We start from the raw sequence: 22,191 nt of genomic DNA on the forward strand, positions 1-22,191 counted from the left end.
AAAAATTAATGTTTACAAATGTGTTTGTAAAATTCCTTTCTTATAATACTAGGTCCTAAATAATATAATATTAGGCTTAATAATAGTTCTAAATAATGTACATAAGATAGGAAAAGACTAAAAACATCAATATAATTTTTAAAGTGGGCAGAAAATATTTTACATGTTCTCTAAAGTATAGTCAGAAACGTGTCTTTAAAAAGTACAAGTGTTATTAGGGATTTTTTTCTAGTCCCTGAGTATAAATGAACTTAAGCTATTTATTATCTAATGAAGTAGTAGTGACTTATTAGTAACTTACAGACAGTCTATGCATAAAATCAATTTTTATAACATCTAAATATGGTCTACTCTGATGACTATAGATGATTTTAGATTTAGGCTACATTGAAAAAAAATTATTCTATGAACTTGCTAAACTTAGACTAAGCATCAAACTCATTGTATTTTACCTAAAACAAACAAATTTGTCAGTATGGGATAGTAAGAGACTGTCCCACAACCTGTAAATAAAGAAGACTTTCAAGATTTCAGAAAATAGTACATCAATAGTCATAGTCTTGGTCAGAAGTTTACACATTAATAACTCCCAAACACCTCACCTACAAAACAAAAAAATAAATAAAAAGGTCACGAACTTTTAAGGTAAGTTCAACGTGAATGTTTTTTTCAGTGTATAAAAAAATTCAAAACATGTTATAATCTTTTAAATAATTGTATTGTAGTAAAGTATATGTATGGTATTTTATATTGCATATTTTTAAAGTTGTCTAAGTATGTTTTTTGTGATTTTTTGACTAGCATCTTTTTTTACCCTGGCCTCCCCTATTAAGAATATGACGTTATTATAGGGAAGTAAAATAAGTAAACCACTAAAATTGAAGCTACAAACACAAAAACAAATGATGCACACACAGAAACAAATTTGCAAGTATCATGCGTACAGATTTTTTTTTTTTTTTTTTTTGAAAAGGAAGTGAAGCAATAATATGTAATCTGTATATAATGTAATTTAATTAAAAACCTAAGCCAAAGAATGTAAGCTATGTATAATCCTACAGGACAAGCCTCAAAATTTTTCATTCTTACTCCCTGCAGTTACTTTCTTATTGCAGTTTCCCCGTCTACAAATGAAAAACAAAACTAAAAAAGAATGATGATTAAGAAAAAGTAATTATCTTGTTTCTAACTCTTCATAATTTCAAACACTAGAGGTGCTGTTGAAAAAAATTCTATCACCAAGAGATATCTTTAAAACTGACTGACATAACTTGCTTACAAAAATGTTGCTTCAAAAGGGATTAAAACGCAATAATCTGCCAATTCATTAAAACGTGGAGAACGTTGGTGATATAAAATTTTAACTCGACTCTTTGCAATTTATTGCAATGAAACCAATCTATAAGAATAGTTAAAAGCATTTTTGTTTTTTTAGATGACAAATAAGCTTCTGGATCTTATTGAAAATATTTTCTTTTATACCAAACTTTTTGTAATGTATTTTCTCACTTGTCCTTAGCTCTTGATTATTTCATATGCTTCTTCTAAGAAGTGAAATAAATTTCAAAGCATAAGACTTTTTTTAAAAGAATTTTTAATATCTATTAGAAAATATATTGACTATACTTTCTCAGTTTTTAGGAATCAGATTAGAAATGTATATATCCAGTAAAAAAATAGCTGTGATTTTATCTTCTGCATAGCAACAACAAACTGAAAAGCTTACATTTTGAAATACTCAGTGAAATTTAGTTTTATAAGAAGAATTCTAACTCAGTTCTATAATTTACTTTAAATTACAAAACTATCCATGTTAAAATAAAATAATTTAAATATCTGTTTGGACCTGCCCTAATCGGAAAGGAAGATATTTGTCTTGAGAATAGTGCATAGTTTTGGAACATATAACTCAAGAAAGCTTTCAAAGTGAAAAACTCTTACAAAAAGAGATATAATTTCAATAACCCCGGGTGTCAAGGCATTGCCCATTCTAAATGTTAAAAATTATAACAAGCACCAAGTATCAATCTTTCAATTGGTGTCTTACTTTTTTTGAAAGAATTTTTGATCATTAATTTTTCTGAGCTACTCATGAGTCTTCAAATGTGTTTTTTTTTAAGCTAAATATTAAAATAAAACGTCATCCATACAATTGTTAAAAACTCTTAAATATACTTTACTATTTCTTGAGCGTTGTTTGCTTTGATCCATATTTTTTCAAATATGTATTAACCATTTTTGATCCTATTAACTCTCCCATTGATGGCGTTGTCAAGAGCTTTCTCAAGCTTTGAGCAATATGTTTTGTTAACTTGAGTAAATTTAACTAAAAGTTGAACCTTTTAGAATATTTTTTGTAATTTGCTAGTTAATTTTAAGAAGAAATGACAGAAACAGCCAAATTTGTATGTTGGAAATAAGCATGGAGTTTTATTTGAAGTAGTATGTCCAGAGAACCGTTTGAAAACGGAAACAATTGCATTGTATGATTAACCTCGGTCAACAGCCACTGCTCGGAGAAACTATTTCTTTCATTTTAAAAGTTTTATTTTTTCTATCACATTCTTTCACATTATTAATCCTATTTGACTTTAAACACTAAAAATAAATTTTATAATCTTAATTTGAACTATTTTCCTTCTTAATTTGAAATACTTTTATGTTTATGAAGGGAAAGATTTTTACAGGCTTTTTTTTTTTTTTTTTTGTGAACTTTGATTATCTGAAACTTTTGTAATATTTTTTTCCAGATTTCCTTTTTAATAATTAAACAGTCAGAGGTCATGTGTACAAATATTTTGCATGCTTTCTGTTGGACAAAAATTACTATATTTTGTTGTACTTTTTCCTCACTTTGTGCATGTGGCAAATGTCTTTAGATGTATACAGTAACCATACTAAAATATTGCATGTAATTATCAGACTAACAGCATGTGCTTGTATTTGGTGACAGAATATCAAGAACCTTATGCTATTGTTGTGCTTCTGGAGCGAGATCTTGTTCTTGTCGATCTTACGAGTCCTGGGTATGTGTTGTTGATCAGTTATAACTTTTTTTTTTGTGTTAAATTCAGTTTTACGTTTTGATAATTTATTGAATTAAAAATTTAAATTAGACAATGTCAGTGCATTTATTATTATTATTATTAAAGAAAAACTTGTACAAAATATAATACAGCGGGAAGAGATATTTTTAATGCATCTACAAGTATGTTTCACACTTTGGGAATCAAAATTGCCCATCACAAATTTAGTCAAGTGTATTTTGATATTTTGTGTATCAAATAAACTCTTTGAATCATGGAAAATAAAAAAAAAGAAAAGTGGAGTGTTAATTGTGTTATTTTTTTAAATAGAAAGTATCAAAGGTAAAGGAAAGAATAGTATGCATCTATTCTTTCCTAGCTGTCTTCTATTTCAATCATAGGAGGTTTTTTTTTAGGACTTTGGTCTGTGTTTTAGTCTATATTGCTTTCATGTATTTCCCTCATCTAAAATGAATTTCACTCCTCTAAAAAATGTCAAGAAGTATTTCTTTTAAAGAAAACTTTAAGTATATCTCTGGTGGCAGGATAATAAATTTTAATCATTTTAATAAAACTTAAAAATTATGTGGCAAGTACAAGGAGTATCTGTCGGGATGTTTTTTTTTTTTTTTTTTTGTATGTGCAGTGTGTGGCGTAGCTAAGGGGAGGCGGAGAGGGCAGCACTTTTTGGGGGGACGACAATTTCACTTTTGATGCGAAAATTTAACCCGTTTTCCCATTAAGGAAATCATGCTTTTGATCTATTACTGGAGGCAAAAAAGGAAAAAAAGGTCTTCGAATTGTAAGGTTTTAGTACGACTATGATAATAAAATTACTCTAATACAAAACATGTGTTTTTCTTGTGGACTTCTCAGCACTATTGTTTGTTTTTTCTCATACTTCATTTGAAGCTACAGACTGAGGGAGGTGGTTGTGTAAAGTCAGGGGACCATGTTTTTTTTGCTGTTAAGGTTAACTATTATGGTTGAAACAATAAATTTTATAACCTTTTGTTATATGATGAAGCTATCATTTGATTTTAAGTAAGTTCCTAGGAAACCCCTGCATTAAAAAAAAAAATTTAAAAAAAAACACTTTTTTTAAAGGAAAGTGACAACAGGAGTAAAAGGCGAGAGACGTCAAATGGTGGGCGATTTCTTGCTCATTTTCAGGATAGCATTATCTGTTTCAGCAATTTCTTTTGACTAGTCATTGACTACAAAATTTTCATTTAGACAAAATGAATTTTTTGTTGATTTTATTTAAAAAAAACACAACTTGAATAATAATTGCTTGTACTACTGTATTATATCAACTAATTGCTTTATAAAATGAGTTTCACATTTAGTCATTGATTTTACGGAAAGGTTTTTATAATTAGCAAAATGATCTCTAGGCAGAGCCTTTTACATTTTGACCTTTATTAGTGAAAGAGAGAATCATTCAAATTTGGTAATGGGTCATTCTTCAAAAAGTGTAACTTTTCTGTCACACGCCTTTTACACAGTAAAAATGTTAAAGAACAATTCATTTAACAATGATTTTTAATTTCATCAAAAATATATCTATTTAAATCTGCCAACAGTTTTTTAATAATAATTTTTACTTTAGTATATTTTTGGTTCACAACATGTGAATTCTCACCGCCGTGGCCCTGCTTTTGCTTAATATGATGAAGACAAAGGACAAGATTTTTTAAAACTCTTATTGATTCATTAATTCAAAAGGCAAAAATGAGTTATTTAGCATCAATATTTGCATATGCTATTTGCTGTTAATGTGTATTTTGTTCTACAGTTTTCCTTGCTTCCAAAATCCATATCCTATGGACTTCCACAAATCACCTGTCACCTATTGTGCCTATTATGCAGACTGCCCTAATGACCTGATACCAGCCTTCTATTCTGTCGGATCCATGGGCACCAAACAATGTGGTTGTTCAGATAAGGTGAGGATTTTTCTACTAGAATATTTTTCCGAATCACTTACTATTAAATACCTGTCTCCAATATTCAGTGTTGAGAAAATCTTGAAATATTTAGATTATCAGATGTTAGTGATAGAGCTGTTATTCTTGTTCAGGTATTTAAGAACTTCGTTGTTATTGTTAATTATCCATGCACTGTCGTTATTTGTTAAAAAGTACACTAGAGGTTCAATTGTCCGAGGTGATATAAGTCAAGAGTATCTCGTATAGTCCAAAACTCTTTTAACACACTCAAAATCAAGAGGGAAATGTGGATAAACTGGTGAAATTAATAAAAACATTGTCAAATGCATGGAAAAAAGCATTTGCTGTACATATTACAAAACGAAAAAAATAATGTACATACATGTAAGAATGTAATTGTATATACATACATAGAGTACATGTTATTTCTTGACTTATGACTTTTTGTACAGCACAGGAAGGATAAGATTAGACACATTTTAAAAAGCCTGGGGCTTAACAGATTTCCCTCTGATCAATAACTTTACAATCCCTGCTAGCATTAGAGCAAGCTATGTGTGTAGCCGTATCTTTTGACCTTTTAAAACTAAGACTTGTTTTTCAGGCCCAGATTTATAAATTTTGCCTCCCCCCCCCCTGCAAAAAAAAAACTCTGTGGGATCCCTCCCCAGAGGCCAACAATGTATATTTGTAATGTTAATAAGTTTAAAGCTAGTTTTGCAATTTTTCAATTTATTGGATTGTTGGGTCCCTTAAGAAAGTGAGCTCCCCGCACTGCGGGGTCTGCTGGTACGCAGATACGGGGCTGCTGTTTTCCCTTAACCTGTCTACCATGTGTCCTGTCTTCATTGTCAAGAAATATTGCAAACAAGTATAGCTAAATGGAAAAGCAACTGAAGGTAGTCACGGTAGCTGAATGATCCTTAGGACTGGCCCCTCCCACACTCCAGCCCCAGCCATTCCCAGGGCATTTCTACAACTGTGATGATTTGATTTGCCACCATTGAAAAAATTTTTTATTTTAAGGACTAATGTGCCCTATTTATTTAAAGCATTATTGTTATTGAAGACAGTTTTTTTTTTAATCGAAAAAGGAGACGTTGTTACTAAAAGGTTTATCTACTGGAGAAATAGTTGAGAGTCAAAATGGTTGTTTTTTAACTAGTATGTTGCATATTTGATAATGAGTCTGAAAACCAGTAATCTCCTGTGTTTTACCAAAAGAGTTGACTGATTTTCAAACTAGGTTAATCATTCTTATGTGTATATATGGGTAATTTATAATTGTATGTGTCTATGGGCATTTTACGAAAGTAGACAGCACAAAAACCGAAATAACACTAGAATGTATCATTAAAATGCCAAACCTTAAATCCTGCAGGGTAAAGGAAGGGGTAAATAGGAAGGACAAGATTAAGGGGGGGGGGGGATTTTTAGCGAGTGGTTGTTAATGTCTGGACAATACATTCAGCCAATGCTACTTTCTCTTACCATCCACAGCTGAACAAGCTTTGCAACCTACTTAAGTGGTTCAACTTTTTCGGAGAACTGATCTGCCAATCCATACAAAAATACAAGGTGCTGTGTTTCAGGTAACAAGAAGCAATTTCCAAGAACTCATCCAAACATGTTAAAGCTGGCGATGGTGCAAGGACGGATACAAGGGAGGGGGCGATGGGGATGATCGCCCTTCCGTTGAGGGACATCGAATTATAAATTAGCTTTATCACTGAGTTATCTAAATTATCTGAATATCTCTGAATTATCTGAAGTCTTAAAATGCAAGTGTAGGCCCTCTTTGATGACGTTAAGAAAAGGAATAGAGTTCAAATCTCCCTTCAGGAAGCTTTTCGAAATTGAAGTTTCAGAAAGGCAATTTTAGACGATCTTTGGCAAGCTGAGAGAAGAAGTTTGAAAGACTTCCCCTTTATTTCGTACAATTTAAGTCTTAAAGGAATTATTACGAAACTGAAGTTCTAAAACGCAATTTTAGAATACCTCTTTCAACGGAATTGAATAATTTCGGGGACTTGGGTAAATCTCTATATTTTAGTTGTTGTAGATTGAAATGCTGTGGAAAACTTTCTGTATCCGTCCTTGCAATGGTGGTTGAGGTTGGGAGGTTATAGTCTTCAGTTCATCAAGTTTGGATTTTGGGTCATTTCTAAGCTATTATTCTGATTTGTTTTTGTATTTGCTACCTTCTCTTAATGTTTGTTCACACAATTTTAAACACCTGTTTACATCTTTTATTAGTATAAAAGCTTTAGTGGGTCATTCTTCAAAAAGTAACTTTTCTGTCACGCGCCTTTTACTGTAAAAACTTTAAGGAACAATTCATTTAACAATGATTTTTAATTTCATCAAAAATATATCTATTTAAACCTGCCAGCAATTTCTTAATAATAATTTTTATTTTAATATATTTTTGGTTCACAATGTGAATTATCACCTCCGTGGCATGTCAAACACCTTGTGTGACTGTTGTTTACTAACTTGTTTATTAAAAGTATATACTTATTTATTTATTACTCCTTTCGCAGGTGTCTCAAATACTAATTGTTTAAGTATATTTATGTTTTTGATATTGTGTTTTAGTTCGTTTTAGTAGGACAAGGAGTCATGTCACGCAATAAATTTTCACCTCCATTACCTAACCACAAAATGCCATTCCTCATTAACACGTGGCAGTAATGACATCAAATTTTATTTTCCATGATACAAGGGAGCCTCCTTGTTTATTTTCAACCATAGTTGAAGTTGTGGGATTTTTGTCGAAGAACAAGAAGATAGATTTTGCTTTCAAAACTTAGTATGGCTATGCTGACTTCTCACCTCCGTGAACTTGAGTTTCAGGGATATAAATTAATAAAAAAGAAGTGAACATGTTTTCATTTGCTTAACATGTGTAGATTGTAGCAACAAAGAAAAAAAAATTCCCTGAAAAATGAATCTATTAGGCCAATATTGATGAAAACTTCCTCACCTCCGTGACAGACCTTATCAATGTCACTATTTCTCTGGTGAAAAAAAAAAGGATGAAGGGGAAATACATCAATAGGCATTCTACCAAAATTATAAATTGCCACTATATCCTCAAATTTACAAAGTACTATTTTTTAACATACATTTGAAACTACTAACTAAGCCGTACTTGAATTAAGAGAGCTTGATATCATTATCCCACTAATCATTAAAATAGCTGATTGTTTGTATCAATGAACAAAATTACTACTTTGATATTAAATTGACCTCAAGTTTTAAATATTATAAGTTTACTTTATTTATTTATTTATTTCCATGAACAAGGCATTTTTTAATTTTTTTTTATTTATGAGTAAAATAATTGGAACTTAGCTGGGCCATTGTTTATGGTTATTTCTAGTATGTAACACTTTTATGTAATTATGGAAAAAAAAGAAAACGAAAGGTTTCAAAATTGAAAAATACTTGCGTTCAAAAGTTACGTTTTTTGGAAAATGACCCTAATATTGTCAAATTGCAGTTTTAATAGAGAGATGTAATAGTTGGTGCAGTTGCCCTCCTTTTGCTTTGTACGTTCGCAAATATTTATGAACGAAAATGTGTATGTATTTTGTTTTTCATAAAATGCATATTAAATGTATGCCCTTTAGCATGCCCTCTCCCCCCCCCCTGAAATATTTGAAATGACTGGATTGGTTGGCAGTGTAAAAATCTGATCTGTTTTAATCAGTAGATTTGTTAAATGTTTCAAAAGTACAGCTAAAAAAATTATAAAATCTTTAATATTTTGGATTTTTATTCTCTAAATAATGTCTGAAATGTAAATATTTTGTGTACTATGAAAATTTCTTATTCATAGGACTGGCCTTTAGATGGTGGTGAGTGGGGCACTGCAACTCTTAGCTATCCTGAAATCGTGATAACAGGGTAATTGTGTATTTCATCTTATGAATAATTTACGACTGGTTAACTTCCTTTCACCTTTTCTTAAAATATCTCTCTTTCATTTCAGTCACGCAGATGGATCTTTGCAATTTTGGGATGCTTCATCAGGTGAGCTCTCTTGAATTATTATTTCTAAATGCTTTGATTTAATAAATTGTCACTGAAAACTTTTTAAAAGTTATACTTAAATTGAATAATTATTTATTTTTCAATTTAACATTTAAATCCTAACCCTGTTTTACCAAATGTCAGAAAACATTTTAAAAAGGTTTATAAAACTAAGTATGCTGTTTAAAATATTTCATATTGATTTTTATCAACAAATAAAGTTTTTTTATATAAATATGTTTCCACATAATGGGGAAGTAGTTTGATTTTATGATGAAATTCTAACAGTATCATCAATATGTTTTTGAATCTGAAAATTGAGTATTTTGTAGTTTGGATTGAAAGAAAATTTGCTCATTTTGAAATTTCATATTTCAACAAGTTTGTTTTATCTAGTTGTGTTGTTGCAGGAACTATTTATATACTGCTGTTCTGAAAAGAAAATGTTTTAAAATTACTTTTTTAATTACTTTATATAATGACCTTAAGGATACCATTTATCATAATAAACTTTTAAAAAAAACAAAAAGGTTGGTTTATTTTTTTTTATTTCTTAGGTATTGAAAATTTTATATAATATATTGCTGATTAAAGTTAATATGATTTATGCATCTTTTTTATAAGAAAGGTTGTTTCAAAACAATCACTAAATAAAACTATGTGTCACATTCATATTCAATAACTCTCCAATTAAATAGCACTTTCACTACTAAAATTATCTGCATTGTTCAAAAAGTTTACTAATGGATTTGAAAAAAAAAAAAGAAAAAGAAACACTAGTAATAGAAATACATGGCTAATTTGGTGCTTGGAGTTAGAATATGTCTCTGCTGACCTTGGAGATTTATTTAATGAATTAAAATTTAAAAAAACAAATGAAAATTAAAGAAACTACATTAGTTTGACAAGGGTCCAATTAAAAATGTTTCATATAATTAAGGTTCTACTATTCTTATTCAAATTTTATTTTAGCTTTCATATGGTAGAAGTACAACTGTAAATTTGTTTTGATTATGGAATTGTATACTAGAATGTATCCTAAAAACACATTTAAAACCTGCTGTTCTCTGCTTTAAAATCTTCCTCTTTTTTTTTTTTTTTTTGGTCTTTAGTTTCTTTCCAAGTGTTGTACAAATTAAAAACGACCAAAGTGTTCGAGAGACCAAAGCCGAGGAGCATAGACGAGCTTGATGAAGATCCTTTCGCCATCGACAATGTTGCATTTTGTCTGAACACCCGCCTGCTGGCAGTTGCGGGCTCCAGTGGGCACGTTGTGGTGTATAATTTCAAGAAGAATGATGCATCCATCGATCTCAATGTAAGGTTTGACACACTGCTGTTGTTCTAAGAGCATGTGACATTTTATTTCTTTTTACAACTTAAATCTGTATTTCAAAAAAGAATCGCTATTATTTATTATTGCAAACATATACATATTGGAATCCTGTGGTATGTCTATAGAGGAGGATTATTTGCTGAAATATCTTCCTCGAAACTGAGAAATTTTCCTTTTTTGACCATAAAAGTGGATTATAACTAACTATTTCTCTCTCCCTCTAAATTTAACAGTATCCCTCTGCAAAAGATTTCTCAAGCTGTATCACTGTTAACAATTTATCTTGGTTAGAAGAACTCAACTTCCTTCTTAATATTTAACAGCGTTGGGGAAAATATTCTTTAATTTAGTTGTTTTTCGGCCTATTAAATTTCAGTATTAACCTATGGGAATGAAACTCCTAGTGTCATTTGTGCATAAAGCGACATTTTCTGGCTGTATCACATAAAATTATATTTAAATGATAATCCACAGGAGAGGATAGATTTCTCTACAAGCAGAATTAAATGCATGTAGATAACCAAGTGAACTTCAATTTCTGTGCAAAAAATTCAACACATGCTTATCGATACCTGTTTGACTTTCTACAACCACACAAAATGGTGAATAATTTCTTTTCAAAAACAGATACAGGATTCAATTGTGAAAATAAATTGTTCAGAGAAAAGATCAGAACTTTTTCTTTGTTTTAGCCAAAACTTTCATTTTAATGCACCTATTAAGCCTGGGATTTTCCGTATCATTTAGTAGCAATTTAAATTTAACCAATAAATAGTTTACTTGAAGCTATGACTTTGTATTTTCCATGGTAGTATTTAATGAGTTCCACTATTCTTAATGTACATGAATGTTTATAGCAAGAATCAATGTATTATTTGTGATTAGACTTAATTTTGGGGTACCCTATGGTGACCATTGAAAAACTGCCAAAATACAATAAATGCTGATACTTTTCAATATACTTAAAGTAGAATTTATATTTAATTATGATACAGATATTAAATTTTGGAACAGTTTTGTTATTTTAGAAGAGCTAAAGTAAGTGATTGTTAAGAATTTAGGTAGAACAGTGGGGGGAGGGGGGCAACAACAAGATATTGTAAGCTAACTTGTAGAATGTAAAAAAAAAAAAAACAGAAAAAGTTGAAATTATAAAAAATTATTGCTGTGTTTTTTTCCCTTATAAAATCTTGGACCCTTGGTCCTTCCTCTTCTGAAAATTCTTTCCTCTTTTATTCTTGTGTGCTTTTTTGTTTTTTAACACAGTTCCAAATTTAAAACCAAAGCTGTGTTTTTCTAGGTTCTTGAAATATCCATAAAGGGTGATGTAGAAACAAATTCTGGAGCATCAGAAGAAAACGATCCACTGAATCGGGCATTTTCATTCTCTGCATCTAACAGGTCCAACTCAGAAGATAGTGGAAAACAAGTAATGTCTTTATAATTTTCTATTTGTACTTTATATTATCTCTTAAGTCTTAAGGACTTAGTGTCAATCACAGGCAATGACTGGTGTCATTATCATTTTTAACTTGTGTATAGTTCCTTCTTTTGATTATTTTTCCCCCTTCAATGAGGCATAGGTATCAGCACTGGCAGATGACATCATTTTCCCTTGTTCTTCAATTTTGTTTTCATAAGAGTATATCATTAGATGTTTTAGCCAAAGAAGTCACATAATTGAAAATATATGCAAGCCAATGTTCTCCATACACATAAAGTATTTATGAGAAAAGATATGTACTAACGGCAGGACCTGATTACCCAAAAGGCTTGGGAAGCTTGAGCTTCCCCTCAGAATTTTTAGGGGACTCAAATATCACTAAAACTGCTTAGAAATTAAAGTGTCGGCTTTTAACTGCATTTTTTAGAGTGATTGTAAACGATAAAACTTGCTAAGTAAAAATGTTTGAAATAATTACAGAAATGCCTTTGTTAAAATAAAGCGACAAGCTGGATTTTCAAATGTGGGATTTGATTCAATTGTATTTCAATGTACTTTTATGACATTTAATTTCCCATACTACCCATATTTCTTGAATTCAAGCTCAACATAAATGAAAAAAAAAAATCTGTCAGTCAGTTAAGTGGAATTAACTTAAATTATGAATGCTGCTGGGCCACTTAGCATTAGTCAGTGTTGCATCAGTGTGCATAAGAATATTTTTAAAAAAAATCCCCAAAAGTGGGAAGCCTCAAAATGAGACCAAGCTTCCCCTAATTTTAGAGGTTAATTGGGCCCTGACTAACAGTAAGATAGATGACTGATAAAGATAAATGACTTGTTACGAGCTAGGTGAAGGGTTTTATAAATTTGGATTTTTTTGTTTAACTGTGATGATGCAGTTCTATTTCATGGAAGAAGACTAATTCTCACTGTTTTAAAACTCAGAAGTTTCACTTGTATAGCTGAGAAGCTTATTTATATTTTTTTGAGATAACTTGGAATATAGTGGTTTGACCAGTTTAGGTCACACTCGTTTCTTTATGGGCATACTGAAAAGTAGTTATATCCATGCTGGCTGGAAACAGTTTCTTTCAGGGAGTACAGTTGAGTCCTGACTTAAGCAAGGGATGCGTTCCGAGGTTCCTCGCGTAAGTTGAAATTTCGCGTTGTAGAAAAATGTATGTAAACAATTTTTTAGAAGCATACCAAATTCTTTTAGATACTTACAAACACCTCTAAAATTGCTTTAAAGCGTTTCTCTACTATACATTAGAGTTTCTTACATAAATAACTAAACTTTTACTGTATTTAAAAAATAAGAGAAAGCTGTTTTATCCAACACTTGTGGTACCTGCACGGCTTTGCCCATAGTAGAAAATTAAAAAGTCATTTGATTCGCCTGTATATTTGCAAATAATGGATGGGGAATTTCCAGCCAATTTGCTTGCCCCTGTTACGGTTCCACGTTATGATAATTTGCTCGGTAAAATGTTCTAAAATTGGAATTAAAAAAATAAAATCGAATTTTCGAAAAATCGCTTCGAGGTGCACACTCCCATGCTACACTAATTTTGTGTCAAATTTCATGAAAATTGGCCGAAACGTCTAGGCACTATGCGCATCACCGAGATCCTGACAGACAGAGGGACTTTCAGCTTTATTATTAGTAAAGATAAAATACTTTAAAATGCACAAAATGAATGATCAATATGAGACAGTCAGTATGTAGTAATAATAAATTGCTGCACCATAATAGTACTGTATAGTCAGTACAGTAATTATATTTATGAGTTTTAAAAAATGAAGATAATGATGATTTAAGCTCCAAAATCACATTGTTATTCTTATCTAATATATTTTTAAATATGGTTGCTTCGCCTTTTCTTTTATAACGTTCCCATTTTAGGCAAAGGCCCCTCTTCCTTATCTCCTTAATCCACAATGCAAGAGAAGCTTCCATTTTCATAATATTTACTTTGCTTAGACATTACTCTGGAAAGCTTCAATATTGAAACTAAGTTCTTAACTTTTATGGATATCTTTTTGTTTTGTCTCTTAATTATATGCATGGGAGATTCACTCATACTTTTTGTCGTTCTACCGTCCACATTTTGTTGTTGTTCATGTATATCGAGAATCTTAACCTATTTTTTCTCTTCCCATTTTCATAAACTGTAGATGAAACAGCGGACTAAGCTGCTATTATGTTTCATCAACTTTAATATTAGGAATGAAAAAATAAATGAATGAAAGATGCTGAGTGGTTATTTGATTCACTAACAACACAAGGCATAGACTAGTTTCTTGGATGAATTTTTGCTGGCAGTGATGCTTAAAAGGATGTAATAACATTCCTGAAATCAATATTTAGTCGCTAATAACGAAGTCGATACCTCCTTTGAAAAGAATTTGTGTTGTGGTCGAGGAATTCTCGTTAGTTCTAAAATTCGTTACTCGTGAAAAATTTGGGTTATAGCCATTTTGCGCAAGTCAAATCGCATTGTAGTGGGAGTTGACTGAACACAAAAAAAGTATTGAACTATATTAAATTTTGTTATTTTTCTTACAATATGATTTGAAGTATCTTGACTTACCAATTTGAGCACAATTAAAATATAGGTAACTGACAAAGCACTTTTGAAATGTTTAACTGAACTGTAAAAAATAAATAAATTAGTAAAATCAATAAAAATACTCTGCTTTGGGAAGGTAAAGGGCAGTACCTGCAGAAATAAGTTTCTGAGATTTTTAAAAAATCACATTTTGGGTTTTGTACTAACAGAAAACTGTTGGAATTTGATTTGGGGGGGGGGGCTTTATTTTCAGTGGAAACAAAACGTGCATGTTTGTGCAATGAAGCAAAAGTAGAATAGTTGACAAAATGCAAAAAAAAAACAGTTACATGAAAAATGTAGGTACTGCCCTTTACTTTCCCATGGCTGTATTCTACTGCTGTATTTTTTATTTATCTTTTGCCAATTTTAGCTGATGTTTTATCATGAATCCTAAATAGTTTTGAGTAAGAATGGGCAAAAAATTAATTATGTTCATATGTGCCCATGACTAAAATACATTCTTTTAATTGAGTAGTTATGGGCTTATTGGCTTAAGAGAATCTTAAAAATTAATGGTAAAAATAATCCAATATAATAGAAAAGAAGTTAAGCAAGAGTACAGACCAATAAAACTGCAATTTTTTTTTTTTTTTTTAATGTAATGTCAAGTCCTTAAGAAAGAAGCTCTTCTAAAAGTTAGATGCAAAGAAAAAGAAAATCACTGTTAGTGACTGAGAAGCAGTAAAAACACTAATCATATTGTAGATAAAAACTTATACATGGAAAAATGTTGTGGGGGTGTTTTTGAAGGATGCTAATTTGAATCTACTAATGGTGTTCATGGAATATTGATTAAAAACTTGATATTTACAAACCTACTCATTACTGGTTGGGTGCCAAAAACTAGTCATTTACCATATCGTCGCCTCAGAGCAACAGTAAGATATTTTAGTGTTATTTCTGGGATTAGGTATCTTACTGTTGCTCTGAGGCAACAATATCTACTTTCATGAAGTTATCACTGATTTTTGAAATTCAGTTTGCCATTCATAGTGTCAAAATAGTAGCAACATAATCAATGCCATGTTTTGGTGCATCTGACAAATACTAGTGTTGGAGGAAAATTCATTTTCAGGGTTCTTTCTTCTTCTAGGGCTCTCAGTCCGAGAACTACTTCCCGCTGCGAGTTCGCAGTGGGCCAGTGCGGATGGCAGCCGGATTTCACGCTCACCTCGTGTGCCTCACTACTGGCGTGGAGGGAGAACCTCAGCCAAAAATCACTGCCCTTGCCATGCAATCCAGTTATGGACTGTAAGAGTTTATTTTTCTTTCTTTCCTTTTCTTTAAGTTTATTTTCAGTTGTTGACTTAAAAACCTGCTAAGGCTTAAAGAATTTTGTTCAAATGATTTTATTGCCTTCCTCTTTAATAGCATGGCATATGGCAATGAACGTGGACTTGCCATTGTTGATGTCCTACAAAAGACATGTCTCCTAAACATGGCAACTGCAGATCTTTACGGTAAATATATTTAAATGTCTGTTCGTTGTTGCAGCATGTGCGACAATTTTAAATTTCAGTTAGATAATGTACTTTAATTTGTATTTTAGCCCATGGTTGTTTGGTTTAAACCGTTGTTGTTGTTGTTTTTTTTGTTTTTTTTCCAAAAATTTTTTTTTTTTTTTTTGAAAAACTTCATCGTTTTCCCCCAAATATTTTCATAAACTTCGCATGTTATTGCAGAGAATAAAATCTAATTAATGCAAAGTAACTAGCAAAGCTTTATAGATAAATTATAGATTTAATAAATTTAGAAACCTATATTGTTTAAGGTAATTCAAGTTTGCTAACTAATTTTTCTTTTGTTTTTTTTCTTTTTTTTTAAATCAATGCAGCTTTCCTATAAGGTACATAAATATACAAGGGAGACCAACTAAGTTTTTCTAAAATTACATGGCAAAAAATCTAAGTAGCTCTTATTTTGTTTATTCAATTATCATTATTTTTCAGTCTTTGGTTTTTCAAAATAGTCCAAAAAGCATATTTCAACCAAAACTTCATTTACTAGCTAATTTGTTTGAATACTTAAGATTTATTGAGATAGATTATGTACCATTGTAGCGATGCATAGTGTGTATGAAATTTAACGCTAGAATATTTAAATGACAAGAGAAAAAAAAATAACTAAAGAAGTCCAAGAACACTTACAGTAGGCATAAAATTATGCTTATACCTGCACACCTTTTGAATCCCCGATAGATGATGCAGTTGGAGCAAGAAAAGAAAATATATAAAATTATGAAAAAAAATATTCATGTAACTCGGTGCTCTTATTTAATAATAATAATAATAATAATGCCAAATTTTTACCTTTCAAATGATTTTTATGACAATCTTCATTGTTGAAATATGTTAACAAGAAGTTCTGTCTAGAACTAGACGAGCCTACTTTCCCGTATACCCATACTACTTTCTAGTACCTGATCAATGTTCTCAAAATAGCTAAAATCGCAAATTGTTTCAAACATATTTTTCCAATATTTTAAGCTACTTTCTAGGAATAAAATATTCCTCACTCATCTAAAAAAATTAGATGCGTAAAAAAAAGAAAAAAAAAACAAAACGAACAAATAAAATAGCAGCAACTTTTAAACAAAGCAGCTAATACACTTTTTTCCATTTAAAAAAAATTCTTCAACAGCTTTCAAAACGAAAAAAAAAATAATAAAAATTAATAAGCTCATTAAAATAAATACATCCTATCAAAAAAAAAAATCGTTTCTTTTTCCCCTGTTGCCAAAAATAATTTTTTAAATGAATTAATGCACTTATCAAGATAAATAAAAACAATAAAATGTCAACGTAAAGAAATACTTTTTATTGTCAAAAAAAAAAAAAATCGTCTGCGCGTATCTTTATGTAGAAACATAAATGACTTCGAGTTTATTCACCGAAAACTGAATACCTAAATAAAAATTTTAGCGTTAAAATAAAAACAAATCACATCAACAATAATTATTTCACAGTTAAAACCATAGCGTCGGAGTCGGAGTCAATCTAATTTTGGGATGAAGGAGTCGGAGTCTAATATCCAATAATCGGAGTCAGTCATTTGTCCGTGTATAAATTTTTGCCAAAGCTAGGAAGTCATAGTCGAAGTCGGGGAGTCGGAGTCCGATTAATTGTCGGGCACAGGAGTCGGATTCGGATTCAGGTGCCCCTAAATTCTCGGAGTCGGAGTCTGGAGTTCGGCGTCAAGAGCTATTTCCAACAAAATTTGTTTGAAGTAAATCCGCCTTCAATTACGGAATCTACATTGACTTTCAGTTTCCCCGTAGGCGCTAATGTTAAGGAATTTGAACTGTTCAAAATTGAACAGAAAATTGTTCAAATCAAAAAGATATTTTATATACAAGTTTTTCATCAAAAGCTTTTTCCTACAAAGTTTGTTTGAAGCAAATTCACCTCACAGTTCGGAATTGCCTTGAATTTCCCCGTAGGAGCTAATGTTAAGTTTTTTTGAACTGTTCAAAATTGAACAAAAAAAAGTTCAAACCAAAAAGCGAAATATGGGAATGAGGTGTCCTTGCCGAGATCTTTCGAACAAAAAAAAGTTTGTTCGAATCGGACTATTCATTCAAAAGTTATTAGGGGGGGACAGACAGACAGACCGACAGACATTTTTCCCCATCTCAATACCCTACTTTCCAATTTTTAATTTTTCGATATTTATTTAATTATTTTATTTATTTTTGACTTTTTTTTGTTTTTCGGGATATTTTTAAGATGCATTAAGCGTTCTTTCATGCTTTTTTCTTCTTTTTCTTGACTTTTACTGGGAAAGTAGGCTAAAAAAGTATTTTCAGACTGAAGCTTTTATTTTATTTTTTTTTCTTTTAAAAAAATGTATTCCTAAATGCATTAAACCAGGATAAAATATGTTAACAATGGAAAACATAATGATTTTTTTAAAGCCAACTTGTCCGGTTCCTATAATTGTTGTCAGTGATGCATTAGGTAAATAAATTACATGATTTGTAATTTTTAAATCTTAAAACAAAATATGCGTTAATCTTTTGATTTTTAAAGTTCTGTAATGTACATCAGACTTGTGATTCATTCGTAGACACTGCAAAATACTTTCCATGTTTAAGAATGCGTGATTTTAACTTTACTTTTATTTTTTTATTTTTCGTAGATAGCTATGATTATGATGAAATTAATTTACAAGAATTTATTATTGGTTATTTGCTGTTAATAATGTCTGAATGATCACAGTAAATTATTTCTTTAATTATTTACACCAATGCTCATTTTTGTATTGTATTTTTTAAATAGTTAAAGATTTTCAAACAATATTCTTCTATAGAAATCTATGTATGAGGAAGTGAAATTACAAGATTTTACTCTTAATTATTTAATTACAGAGAAATTAGGTACAAATTTGAATATTAAACATTCTTTAACAATTAATTGATATAATCTTAATGATTTTCCAGAAATAAAATTGTTTTTTCTCACAAATAGTGTTTAAACCAAATAAACCCGGTTTAAACCGAAAAAAAAGGTTTAAGCCCTTTTTTTTTTTTTTTTTTTTTTTTTTTTTTTTTTTTTTTTTTTTTTTTTTTTTTTTTGAAAAAAACCGTTTTTTTTTTACCAACCCTGTTTTAGCCATTTAAAATTAGTACCAATTAGTTAAGAATATTTCAAGATAGTTTGGAGACAATTAGTTACTCTATATTTAAAAAACACTTCAGAGGCTCAAAATTCAGATCAGAATCAAGTACAATGCAGAAAATAATTCAGTAAATAATTTAAAAGTTATAATGATTTAAAGCTTGGTTTTTTTTTTAACAAAGCTAGTATTCACATTTGTTTTAAAAACTACTCAGAGGCATGCCAGAGTTAACAGAGTTCACTTCCCTAGATTCACATTTTTATATTGCTGCTGGGATAGAGACAAGTTCAAGGCAAAAAATAAAGCTGAAGTTCTGTTAGTTGATTCTTATTAAGATGTAAAATTTGAATAAATTACAACTCATAACATATTTTAATAGAAAATTAGAAAAAAAAATTAAAATTATACAAGTTCTGCAAAGCGAATTTTAAATGTCCTTCCTATAATAAAACTAATTGCAGTCACAAAACTCGATTTTATTTCTTTTTTAAAGTATTGAGCCCATGTAAAGAATTGCTTTTGTATCAACTGTTAAGTAAAAAGTACCTCACATAACATAACATAGCATTTTGCCATGAAAATTACATACCCCTATGATCAGTTCTCTCATGTAGCTTGATTTCCTTTTACTGAAGAAGTTCCTTTTAACTATAATAAGTATACTCAATTTTCTCTGCAAACTCCTACTATGAAACATTTTTGTGTCTGGTTGGAAAAATTGTCACTTCTGGCCCTTGTTTTGAAGCATTCGTAAAATTTTAAAATAAAGAGGGAAAAAGATCAAAATCTACTGAAATATTTCATATTTGATCCATGCAACGTTAACGACAGAAGATAATATTAAATCTAAATAACATGCAATGCTTCAAAATCTATTAAAATAAGTGGCTTTTCAAGCTACTATTAACTTTTTTGCAAATGTTCTGCTACATAAATGACCATGTTTAGAACCAACTTTGTAGTTTGATAGTGTTTTGTTGAACGCAGGCTCCGCCGACCCTTATCAGAGGCCGCCGAAATCTCCAAGGAGGACGAGCGGGTGCGTCAATTCAAGCTGTGATCAAGATCAGGGACATTCCCCCTGCGAGGAGGTACTTTCCTGATTTTGCTTGCCTATGTATACTGTCCAACCACGGATTGCATGGAATTTTCAAGCATCCAGATAAGACAAACTATGAATAAGGGGGAAAAGTAAAAATTTGATGAGAGTGTTCTGCTCATTTGAATGAGACTCTGCTTCTGCAAAAGCTGACATTGCTAAAAAATAATAGATTCATCCATTTCCGGCTGTAAAACCCGGCTGTCTTTCCATACAATCCGTGGTCAGACAATATCATCTTACTTAGTTCAAGAACACTAATGATTCAAATGTTTTTGAAGTTCATACAGCTGATGTCATCACTGAAGAATTTTCAAATTTGCTGAAAGATGATGTTCCCTTCATGGGGCTATTCTTTTCTTTATACATAACAATTAAAATTCCTTGAATTATTGTAAATATTTTTACTGATAGCTTTTGATTCTGTTGAAATGCACTTAAATTATGAGATTAAAAAATCTGAAGCGGATGTAGTCCCCCTTGTGACGGCTGTATGGTTGCACAACTGGCACTTACCTAGCGCTATCACTGGGTGGATTTATTTCAAACAGTATTAGAATAGGGAATATCCAATGTTTTGTAGCACAAAGATACAAACTTCTGAATACACATGTTTTGGAGTTTCCAGGAACCCCTGTTTCAATTCAAAGTTGTGAGCTTTTGAAAGTAAAGACAATTCAAAAGCTCACAACTTTGAATTTAAAAAGGTATTCCTGGAAACCCCAAAACATGTGTATTCAGTAATCTGTATATTTTTGCAAGAAAACATTGTATAGTCTCTGTTACTTCTAGGCACAAAAGTATTTATTTATTTCAGTATTAGAAAGAGTTCATGATGTAAAGGACGCATAAAAAAAGATTTACTAATTTGGTGTTTTAAGGATATTCCTCGAATTATTCAAAAATTTTAAACATTGGCAGTGCTTCTGGGAGAAATTCAGATCTTTTTATTTCAAAATAAAAACTATAACATGAAGAAACACTTTTGTATCGCTGAAAAATAGAGCGATTACTTCGAGTTCTCAATCTATTTTTATTCTTTCAAAAAAATTGAAGTAAAAAGAAAAGACGCATTCATTTTGAATTGTTTTTGAGTTTTATAGTGAACTTCTTAGTCTTATTTGTTTATTACTTGAAATTTAATATGTGAATGTCAATCAGAAATCATGTCTTTGTTTCCTTCTGATGGTGGATCATTTTCTTTTAAGCAGTCCGATGGCTCCTGTCTGAGTCCGACAAGTCGTTCACATCCCCACAGGAGGTCCCTGCATTCTCACGAGATGCGCCACGCACGTTCCCAAGGTGAGTTGTCATTCTTTTTTTTCAAATCATAACTTTATTCCCAACTTAAAACCATACTTCAGTTTCAGTACTTTAAAATGCTGAATTTCAAGTATGGGTTTTAAGTTTAATCTTGTTATAGATTTAGACCAGCGGTTGTTAACCCGGCGGGGGAGGGGGGCCTAGAGGAATTTCAAGGGAGGTGTGAATGTAGAAAACAAATTAAGAAAAAAAAAGTCAAGTTTACTATTATTTACTCAATATTGTATTCAGATGTAAATATTTTCTACATTATGGCCTTTTATAAGATTTCTAGTGTACTTTTCATCCACATTTCTCTATGAATCTGTATTTCCAGCATGTACATATGTTAGGTTAAAATAAAAGTAGAAAATTGGACATTGATGATGTGAAAGTGATTGGTAGTACATTTAACAACTTCTCTTAATGATTTCAAACTAGTTTGTGTTTAGATTTTTATTCCCCAGTTCATGCATTCTAATAATGCGCTTGAAATAAAGTGAAGTGCAATGCCTTATATTAAGTTTTGTGTATGAAATATATGAGCATCTATATTTTCATTCCTAACCAATTTTCGTTTCCATATTTTATTGCACTACATCTATTGATCACATATTTTGGAAAGGGTGTGGTCCTTCCGTCATTGTTCCCAGAGGGACACAGAGTCTGAAAGAATGAAAACCGCTGATTTAGACCAAAGCATAAACGACACATTATGGCACTGAGGTCCCTATTACATTAACATTATTTTCATTTTCT

General features: G+C 30.8%; 1 protein-coding gene across 2 annotated transcripts in view; it reads left to right on the forward strand.

Moving 5' to 3' along the window:
* Positions 1 to 22,191, forward strand: part of LOC129234146 (syntaxin-binding protein 5-like) — a 217,790-nt gene that overhangs the window by 175,416 nt on the left and 20,183 nt on the right. Inside the window, exons 11-20 of one of the 2 annotated variants that reach the window (XM_054868044.1) lie at positions 2,954 to 3,026; positions 4,825 to 4,975; positions 8,823 to 8,890; positions 8,976 to 9,016; positions 10,129 to 10,334; positions 11,653 to 11,781; positions 15,508 to 15,665; positions 15,786 to 15,874; positions 20,019 to 20,122; positions 21,339 to 21,432. In XM_054868044.1, coding sequence (XP_054724019.1) covers positions 2,954 to 3,026; positions 4,825 to 4,975; positions 8,823 to 8,890; positions 8,976 to 9,016; positions 10,129 to 10,334; positions 11,653 to 11,781; positions 15,508 to 15,665; positions 15,786 to 15,874; positions 20,019 to 20,122; positions 21,339 to 21,432 — 1,113 coding nt within the window. The remainder of the gene's footprint in view (positions 1 to 2,953; positions 3,027 to 4,824; positions 4,976 to 8,822; positions 8,891 to 8,975; positions 9,017 to 10,128; positions 10,335 to 11,652; positions 11,782 to 15,507; positions 15,666 to 15,785; positions 15,875 to 20,018; positions 20,123 to 21,338; positions 21,433 to 22,191) is intronic. The other variant, XM_054868045.1, reaches the window with a different exon arrangement.

Source organism: Uloborus diversus, chromosome 1 (assembly GCF_026930045.1).
Source record: "Uloborus diversus isolate 005 chromosome 1, Udiv.v.3.1, whole genome shotgun sequence".
In the NCBI taxonomy this organism is placed as follows: Eukaryota; Metazoa; Arthropoda; class Arachnida; order Araneae; family Uloboridae; genus Uloborus; species Uloborus diversus.